This window comes from Furipterus horrens, unplaced genomic scaffold, assembly GCF_987537825.1.
Source record: "Furipterus horrens unplaced genomic scaffold, mFurHor1.1.pri manual_scaffold_6, whole genome shotgun sequence".
Taxonomy (NCBI): domain Eukaryota; kingdom Metazoa; phylum Chordata; class Mammalia; order Chiroptera; family Furipteridae; genus Furipterus; species Furipterus horrens.
The window spans coordinates 24,117,987-24,128,056 of record NW_028327176.1 but is presented as its reverse complement, the minus strand read 5'-3'; the positions used below and the strand labels follow the sequence as shown (position 1 = coordinate 24,128,056).

General features: G+C 45.4%; 1 protein-coding gene across 3 annotated transcripts in view; it reads left to right on the top strand.

Moving 5' to 3' along the window:
* Window positions 1–4,725: 4,725 nt before the first annotated feature.
* SOS1 (SOS Ras/Rac guanine nucleotide exchange factor 1) overlaps window positions 4,726–10,070 on the top strand; it is a 103,946-nt gene continuing 98,601 nt past the window's right edge. For 2 of the 3 annotated variants that reach the window (XM_090281184.1, XM_090281183.1), the window contains exon 1: window positions 4,735–5,080. In XM_090281184.1, the coding sequence (XP_090137310.1) occupies window positions 4,994–5,080 (87 nt within the window). In that variant the 5' untranslated portion in view covers window positions 4,735–4,993. Of the gene's footprint in view, window positions 5,081–10,070 lie in introns of all 3 variants that reach the window. The other variant, XM_090281182.1, reaches the window with a different exon arrangement.

Sequence of the window (10,070 nt, the reverse complement as noted above, 5' to 3'; positions counted from 1 at the left end):
ATATATATTGCATTTTTTTGCCAGTCTGACAGAAAATAGGTATAACTCTGATTCAGTTACACTGGATGGCTATTGATGTATTGGCTGTTATCATTTTTTTATTTGTCAATCTAAGGGAAAAGAGGTCAGTGCTCCTGCCTAAATATTCAGGTATTGCATGTTCTAAAAATTCTTGTGGCACATCAGTTGAAAATTACTGCATTAGGGAGTAGGGTATAAGCGCTACAGCTGGTGGGAAGAGTAAAAAAAGACATTTTTGAGTCATGTGAATATATTACTCATTTGAAAATTTAAATGCCAAGTTATTTTTTAAGTTAACCTTTGAGTATCTTTGAATTACATATTATGGTTTCTCACATACAGATATTAAATTCCTTATACAATAGGTGCTTGACTAATGAGGTTACTTTCTTTGGACACAAATGATACAAGTTGGTATAATAAATATTAAGTAATTTTCTTAAGGCAACAAGGAGCAATAAAGGACTTGAGTTTGCTAAACTGAGTTGCTTCGCTAACCCTTAGTATCTGAGACTGAGAAACTTTGGAACCTTTAGTCTTTAGATGCTGGAGAGAGGAGGTGAAAAGGGAACCATACTTCATATGGTTTGTCTACTTGTGTTTACTTCTAGTCCCTTCCAACTTTGACTTGTAACTAAAAGCAGGTAGATTCTATTTCTTAAGTTCATTTCTGAGACTGTCAAGTGCTGTTCAGAATTGTCTATGAATCCACTTTTTTCTATATATAGTAGCCCATTATAGCTAGTTTATACAGGACATGTCCATGTTCATCCTTTAAAGTAATACATTGTTATCTAAAGTGGTTGTATTTATTTATTTTCCCATAGCAATGGATGAGAATTTCAATTGCTTTATATCATTTCCAAAGCTTAGTATTGTTCAACTTCTAAATTTTTGCCAATTCAGTGGTCATGAAATAGTATTTTAATGTGGTTTTAAGTTGCTTTTCCCTAATTACTAATGAGGTGAGCAGCCAACCATCATTATTTCCTCTAAGGTAAACTACCTGTCCTGGATGGTAATTCTTTCTTCCTCTTCTTCTTTTTTTTTTTTTTTTTTTTTAAGATTTTATTTATTTTAGAGAGGAGGAAGGGAGAAAGAGATGGAGAGAACCATCAATGTGCAAGAGATAGGTCATCAATCCATTGCCTCTCGCAGGCCCCCTACTGAAGACCAGCCAGCAACCCAGGTATGTGCCCTGACTGGGAATCCAACTGGACCCCTCGGTTTGAAGGCCAGGCCGGCGCTCAACCCACTGAGCCACACCAGCCAGGGCCTGGATAGTAACCCTTTATTATGTGAGTTGATAGCTGACACTACAGCCTGTTGGGCTCTGAAGTTTATGGGGTAGAATCCTAAATTGGGAGCTGGGAAAGACTTCGGAGAGAACGTGGCATTTGAGCTGAGAAGACAGCGCGGAAAACATTTTCACGAAGAACATGTACATGGGTGGTGGGGTGAAGCTGTAGCAGGTGGGAATGAAGAAAAAAGGAAGAAAAAAAAAACTTAATATGGGCATTCCAGGCAGACGGAACGGCACAGGCAGGAAAGAGAGGCAGTAGTTCATTCTGAGTGAGAGATTTGGCTGGAAAGATAAGTAGTGGCCCGATAGTGCAAGGCCATGAATGCCAAGCCAAGGACTTGGGACTTCATCCTGGGATGGCAGTGGGGGCTCTTGAACAGGTCTGAAGTTTACTTCAGAAAGATCATTGTGGCTGCAGCTAGGCAGGGCACCCTACGGCTGCGTCCGGCTGTGGGGGGTAACTGCACTCCCACCTGCGGGGGTGGGGGGCCATGCCCCCTAGTGAAACGCCCTCCTCACCCTCTACCCTGCTGCTGGGGTTCCAAGGCGACACTCGGAATTCGTCTAGCCCTCCTGGACACGCCCCACTTCGGGCCTCGGCTGCGCCGCCTGGGGCCCGTGCCCTTGCGTCACGTCCGCTGTGGCTCAAGGCTGGTTAGAGCAGAGGAGGGACGCGAGCAAGCGCTCTGCGCCTGCGTAGCTGGGCAGCAGTCGGCGGGTCATGCTGAGGAGCCCCGGGGGCTTTCGAGTCTCTACCATTTTCGAGTCTGTCAGGGTGATCTTCTCTCGCTGCACACCCCTAGGTGTTTTGATTCGTGCCAAGAAATACAGGCAAACGGTGCTAAGGGGTTCGATTGCTCCCTGACCTTTAGCAGCGCCGAGCCCAGCACCACTCCCCTTAGGTCTCCGCAATATCCCTTCAGGTTCTTGCTCTCCGCCTGCGGCCAAAACGGCCATACTGGTGAAAACCTGCCCCAGCCACTAAAGATGCCCAGCCCAGGTTGTATTTCTAGGGCGGATTTACCTCTGCAGTCATGTCAGAGCCTCGAATTGAGGGGATCTTGTAGGTCATGTCCCACCTAATCCTCCCCGATGTCCCGAGTGAGTGAATATACTTTTTCTTTTTTAAGTTGTGCGCCTCCAAAGATTGTTTGTTTCCTGAAGCATCTCTGATTAGGTAGTCTTCCTGGAAGTTTCCTACATTCAGTTTTCATTCCTTCGGAATTATTTACTGAGCACCCACTGTGAGTCCAGTACTGGAGGTTCTGGGGACACAATGATGAACTCGAGTGAACACAAAAGATCATTGATCTCTTCAAGTTTGCATTCTAGTTGGGATTGACCAACAACTAAAAATAACGAGAGGCCGTGATATGTGCTAGCAAGGAAATAACCCAATGTTTATGGTGAAAACATACGTGGAAACGACTAAGAGACGTCAGAGAAGACTTATTGGAAGTGGTGACCTTTATAACCAGCCACGTAAACCCTTAGGAGCGGAGTGAGTTCCAGGATGCGGGAAGAGCAAAGCCCTTGAGGCAGGAAGGAGCCTGGTCTTTGCTGGGAACAGAAAGCCAATGTGACTGGAATGTGGTGAGCCAAGGTCGAGACCGGCGAAAAAAAGTTTGAGAATTTATACAGAGCCAAACACGGGCTTTGTGGGCCATGGGAAGGCCTTTGAAAAGAAAATGGGACACCAAGGAGTAATTTGAGGTAGAAGCTTGATTTTAGTTCAATTGTTTAGAACCACACAAACATACCATATGGTTTTTCCTCATCACTCCTTTATATATTTGAAGATGACTGGCATGTTTCCTTCTGAGACCCCTTCTCCTGCCCCCAACTCCTGTCTAAGCTGTGGATCCACAGAGAACTTATGTACGACTTCCAAAATGTCATTCTGAACACTTTGACAGTGTGGAGAACTTTAAATGTAAATCACACGTGTACATTTTAAAAAGAAAGGACCTAAAACTTTTATGAGATTTTCAAAGCGGTCTTGTAGAGATTAAAAGCACCACTTCAACGTTTCTCATCTCTGGGATCCTGGTTATTGTTCTCTTCGATGGCAGGGTACAATATCAACTTCAGCCCAGGCTAGTTGTCCAAATTGTCTTCTCATCTATGAAATGAAAACGATAGGATTGCGTGAAGATTAAACGAGATTATGCTCAAAACGAGCTTAATGGCAAACCGTAACAAGCCAGCCACACAGTGCCATTATTATAAACGAACACTTGTATCCTGAGGATGGAGGAACAATTTATAGTGCTGCTCCTTTAGATTTCCACAGACTTCGACTAAGTGCCTATTCTGTATAGGGCTCCTGGTGAAAAAGATGTGTCTTCCAGGAGTCCGTTACCTTGTTGAGAGAGGAGCGATTAAACGAAATGCCCACAAGCGAAGTGTTGGGGGATTTGGAAGCTGCACACAAGGTCTCCATTTCCCCTGGGGGTAAGCGGTTATTGGAGTTCGTATCTTAAGTGGGGTTGAAAGATGAACATATTGAATGTTAAACGCACACATCACATCAATATTACACATACACGTTTTATTCTTGATGATGTGCAAAGGCCGACCGGAAACATCGCAATCACTACTATTATCCCACAAATACCGAGCAGGCTTCGTGAGAAAGCTACCTATCTTTTGTCCAGTCTGTTTACTATACACTGCATGCTCTGGGCAGTCCTTATCTCCCTGTTCCGAGCAAAGTACACACGTACACAGTACACACCCCTTTCCGAAAAGAAAGACACTGGGACTCCAAGAGAGGGGTGGGATCATTTGCGGTCCAAACACACCATGGGGACCTCGTCCACCAAACTGCTTCCCTCTTCACTTCTTCCCCGCAGGTCCCACTCAGCCCAGGGTTCGAGTTCTCCCAGCCCTCTCGCTCCTCCCTCGGAGCCCTTGCGGGAGCACCCCAACCTCACCCCGCGCACCCGGCCTCGCTCGCGCTTCTCCCCTCCTTCTCTGGGGAGCCGGAAAACCCGGAGCGAACCAGCCCAGCCCGGTGGCGCATGCTCAATAGCGAGCAGGTTCAGTTCGCTAGTAGGAAGCTCCAGCGCTACACCGGTGTCGGAGGCGGCCGCGGCGGCACCTCAGGGCAGCCGGATTCCCCAGCAGCGACTTCGGGCCTGCCCCCCGGCCCCCCAGACCCCGGCCCCAACTCAGCGCGGCTCGGGGTCGCTCGCGTTTGGCGGTCCCTGCTGCGCTGAGCGTGCGCCGCGGCCGGAGCGTCTCTCCACACGCCCTCCCCCAGCCGCCGGCTCCACCGCGGGGCCAGGCCCGGCCCGGAACGCAGCCCCGGCGGGCCAGCCAGCGAGCAGGCGGGCGGCGGCCGCGGAGGAGGGCAGCCCGGGGAGGCGCCGGTGGGCCAGGAAGGGGTGGGGGGCCCGGCCCCGGGGCGGTGGTGCGGGATGCCGCCGCCGCCGCCTGTGGGCTGCGTTCACTCTCCGAGGCTGGTACCTGTTTCGGGTGGGTGGCCGGGCGCGGGACTCGCCCCCCAGCCCCCTCTCCGGGGCTAGCCCGGCAGCGCAGCACCCCGAGGGGGCCGGGCCGTGTGGTGGGGCCGCGGCCCTGTTCGGAGCTGCGAGCTCGCCCTCTCGGGGCTCCCGGCCCGGCCGCCGCCGCCCCCTCCCTGCCCAGAGGCGCCCGAGGGGCACCATGCAGGCGCAGCAGCTGCCGTACGAGTTTTTCAGCGAGGAGAACGTGACCAAGTGGCGGGGTCTGCTGGTGCCTGCGCTGAAAAAGGTGAGAGCTCGCGGGACCCCTCTTTCCCGCTGCAACCCCTGTGAGGGCACCCGGTCGGGGCTGGGGACGGGCTGGGGAGGCGGGGCGCGCGCGGGCCGTCTTTCTTCCCGGTCTTACCGCCTCCCAGAAAGGACGGCGCACAGTGAGCGGTTCCCCCACGTTCCCTGGCCCTCGGTGTTGACATTCACCTGGTGTGTGGGAAGGCCGCAGGAGGCCAGGGAGAGTTTGTCCGAATAATACAGTCACTGACAGGTTAATGCCCTCCGCCGGGTTCGCAGACCAGAGTTGGAGGAGCCTTAGTTTTCAGCGGAGGTCAAAGCAGGCCACTTTTCCGCCTTCTCGGTCTTACCCTGACGCTGCTGTCAGCCTCCGGTTTTAGGTGTCCAGTCTGTTCGCTTTAGGAGACTTGAGAGGGCTCTGGCCATAATGCATGCTCTAAGTAATTGCAGAGCTCGCCTGCCAGCAGAAAGATGGCCTGCTTTGCACACCCTCTGTAATCACTCTTCATTGCCGCGAATTCCCCTACTCCGACTAACAGGGACGCGTGCACATGCCCTTCTTTTTTCTGAAGTCTGAGGCTCTTGGTACTATCATTGGGTTTGCGGATTAGAGATTTTAACCTGTCTGTGTTTCTTCCAGTTTGCCACATTGTTGCCTAAAGTTATAACAGGATCTGTACTTTTTTAATGATTTAGGAAATGTTGATACATTTTAAAAGCTTCTAAAGCAACATTGTGACTTAAATACATTCAAACACCAGAAACTGTCTGAATGAATATTTAAAAACGACCAGAGTGTTTTTTGTTTGCCTTTTCCCTTTTCTGTTGCTTTATTTGTTTGATCGTGTTTCTAAATCCCGATTTCTTTCTTTAAAAAAAAAAAAAGATTTTAGTTATTTTTAGAGAGAGGGAAAGGGAGGAGAAAGAGAGGGAGAGAAACATCACTTTGTGGTTGCCTCTCGTGCGCCCCCAGCTGGGGACCTGGCCTGCAGTCCAGGCAGGTCCCCTGACTGGGAATTGAACCAGGACTCTTTGGTTCTCAGGCTGGCACTCAATCCACTGAGCCATACCAGCAAGGGCTAAATCCCAGTTTCTTGTTGCTCAAACAATGTTTCATGTTTTCTGGTAAAAAAAAATATTTTTATTCTTACCAAAAGGTGAGATTAGAGGGCGTACCTTTTCATCTCTTACCGCCTTAAAAATTGTGTCTTAAAAGGTGTCTGATATTTCTCAAAGACCAGCAATTTTTACTTTCCCTTTTGCCCTCATTTCCCTCTCCCCCTCTTAGTGTCTTACAGTGGAAACGATTTGGTTTGTTAGCCGAATTTACTCATGTATTTCACATACAAGTTACTGACTTTTCCCGCTAGGTGTCTAAGTAGTCACGACATCTTTGTGATACTGTTTTCAAAGAAAACCAAAGAAGAGCTATATGCCTTATATACTTGATTCATTAGAAATCCCATTAGGCTCTCACTCTTATTTACTTTTGTTTTCCCTGCAAGCTTGACATCATAGCTGGTAATAAAAGGTGACTAAGGTCTCAGTGATGCTAGACCTCATTGGTAGCCTGACCAAAGTACGGAGGAAACAGAAAAATTGTTATATACAAAAGAACACATAAAATATATCAATTTGGGGCTATTTTATTTAGAAGCAAGCAACGCCTGTCCCAGAGGAACCACCAAGTTACCCAGTCAGTTGAGGAGCCTCAGAAGCCGCGAAAAGAGCATTATAGGAGTTACAGACAAGGTCTAACTCCTCCACACTGGTGACTATTGCTGAACTCTGTCCAGAGAAGGATTTTGTTTGGCTGGTACCGTGTTATTTTAATTTTAATGTAATTAGTTGCCAATATTTAAAAACGGGACATATTATATAAAATATGAATTTGGAGTTTTTCTTAAAGAATAGGAAGCTCTCCCCACTAACGATAATTCTAAGCCACCAAAGACAAGGTTGAAAATACATTTCACATCTGGCTCTGTTCATGGTAGCTCAACACCTGCATTTTCACCAACCTGATAGACGTTTCAAGTGGCTATCTCCGTATCTTGAACTGTTCCTTTAGTCTTATTGCATTGTTTGCAGCTGTACCTAACCTGTGTTATTTTACCTGAGGCTCTTTGGAAATGTTTTTCTCTTCACCAGGACTGCCCTTTGCCTGGCCTAACACCACTCATCCTTCTGGAATAATCCAACCTCTATCTTTTCTCAAATCTTCAGTGCTGAGTTGGAAAGTCTTTATTTTCTGTTAGCACCTTAGTCCAACACTTAACAATGAGTCTTAAGTTTCTATTAATTGTCCCCACTGCCCCTAGATTGGTGGGTCCTTGAGAACAGGAGTGGTATTTTAACCTTCATTTTATCCTCCAGCGATGCAGTGCCTGACACTTAGTAGGCACTTAAATTTAAATAAATGGGTGAGCAAATACCCAAACTAAAGTCATCACCTCCATCCCCTCCACCTATCATTTAAAAATTTCCTCTTGATTAATGATTTTATTATTTCATTTGAGTAGTTCAAAACTTTGGAGTCATCTCTGAGTTTTTCTTTGCATTACCGCCCACCCCGGCAGAGTCTGTAGATTCACTCCCCTTAATGTGTTATTTAATCTATTCCCTCTTATTCTAAATGCTCTGAGTTCCCTTTCTCAGACTACCGGGACACTGCCCTTCACCTCGCCTTTATCTATTTTTTAAATTTCAGAAGTTATAATACACTTGGAACATGTCACCCTTTTGTTCAGAACTATTGATGTCTTTTGAGGGCATAGGAAGAACTGCGTGGTCTTTAGCATGAAATTGAAGGTGATAGATGGTATGGCTTCATCTTGCTTTTCTGACTGGATTGTCTATCATAATCTTTTATATTCTTTATGCTTCAGCCAGTCTGGACATTTCCCAAATATGCCCAGGACGTCTTGCCACATCTACCAGTCTAAGTTCTGTCTTATTTATTGCACAAATACATCATGATGTCTACTACAGACTAAGTATTGCTCTCAGCGTTAAGGATAAAAAGGTAAATGACATCATTCAGAGGTGACAAAGTTAGAACATGATGGGAAGTGGCAGAGAATGAATGTGGAGAGGAAACTGGTTTATAGAGAATATTTAGTATGTTAAGCTATGGAGTTTGAATTATACCTTGAGGTTATAGAAGTCATTGAGGAATTTTAAATAGGGGCTTAACATCAGATTTGAATTTTAGAAAATTCACTTTGGCCATGATATAGAAAATGGATTGAAGAAGATGAGACTCTAGGTAAGGAGAAGAGTTAGAAGGCTAGTTTAGTAAGTCCACCTAAGAAATGATATACATTTGAACTAAGAATGCATTTAAACTAGAATGGATGAATTTTATTTGAGATGTTTAAAAGGCAGAATTGAGAGACTCAGTGAGTGATTGGGGGAAGTGATAGGTGAACAGAAAGAGTCTTACGCTTTTTATTTGAGTGCCTTCAGTCAGGATAGAGAATGTAGGAGGAAATGTTGTTGTGGTGGTGGAGAGAGTGGCATAACAAGATGAGTCGTGGACATGTTGATTTAAAAGCCCTTTTGGGTTATACAGGTGGACTTGTTGAATGGGCGATTGGTTGTTGGTATCTGGTGAAGCAGATTTGGGACTTCTAGGTAAAGCCATAAGAATAGATTAAGCCTGTATCCATACAAAGGCTTACACATGAATGTTCATGGCAGCTTTGTTCAGCAAAAAAAAAATTAGAAACAACCCAAATATTCAACAGGTGCATGAATAAACAAATGTGGTATTGCCATATTTTGGAATAGAAATAGAAAAGAATGAAGTGTTAATGTACATGACAACATGGCTGAATGTCAAAATAATTAAGCAGAATGAAAGAAGCCAGACTTATCAAAAAAAAAAAAATATATATATATATACTGTATAATCCTATGTATATAAAATTCTAGAAAATGTAAACTAATCTACAGTGACAAAAAACAAGTCAGTAGTTGTTTGTGGGGGGAGACTTTTTATGTTCATTTGTCTTTTAAAGGTTTATTTATTTATTTATTTTTGGGGGTAGGGGAGACAGAGAGGGACAGAAACATCAATGGGTGAGAGATACATCAATTGGTTGCCTCTTGCACGCCCCCAACTGGGGACCTGGCCTGCAACCCAGGCATGTGCCCTGATTGGGAATCGAACCAGGAACCTTTCTGTTCGCAGGAAGGCTCTCAATCCACAGAGCCACGCCATCCAGGGCATTCATTTGTCTTGATTGTGTCTGTTGTTTCAGGGTTATATACATATGTTAAAATTTAACAGATTGTACAGCCCAGATATATGCAATTCATTGTATGACAGTTGTACCTCAAAGAAGGTGTTCAAAAAAATAAAAAGTAGATGAGGCCACCCATTGAAAATGATTAGAAATAAGACTGAAATAGGGTTGGCATTAGAACTGGGGAAGAAAGTGGACAATAGTGTGTAGGGGGAGAGCAGAGGGAAAGGGGTGAGTGAAGCAGATTAAGAACGATGGAGTCAGGTAGAAAGAATGACACCCTAGTGTCTGAAAAACTGAGAAAGGAAGGAGTTTCAATGAGGGTCATTAATGTATCAGGCTACAGAGAAGTCAAATAAGGTACCTGAAAAGTATTAGATTTGACAGCTAAAAGGTCACTTATGTTCTAGCAGTTTCAATGTGAGGGTGGAAGATGGAAGAGCATGGGAAAAGAATAATAAGGACAGGAGGCTTTTCTTGAGATTATTTTTTCTAGAAGCTTGGAAATAAAGGAAAAGATATACTTCTGTGGCATGAAGGGGATTCAAGATTGGGGAAGACACTTTCATTTTTATTTGAAGGTGAGAGAAACTGGTATATGTTAGGAGCCTTTGGGGAAGGAGCTGATAGAGAATGGTGGTGAAATACTGAACAAGAAGGAGATGAGCTCAGGAATGCAAGCACGGAATTTGCCTTGGGGTATTTGCCATAGTATTTTAAGTGCCTCGCATGTATTCTGTA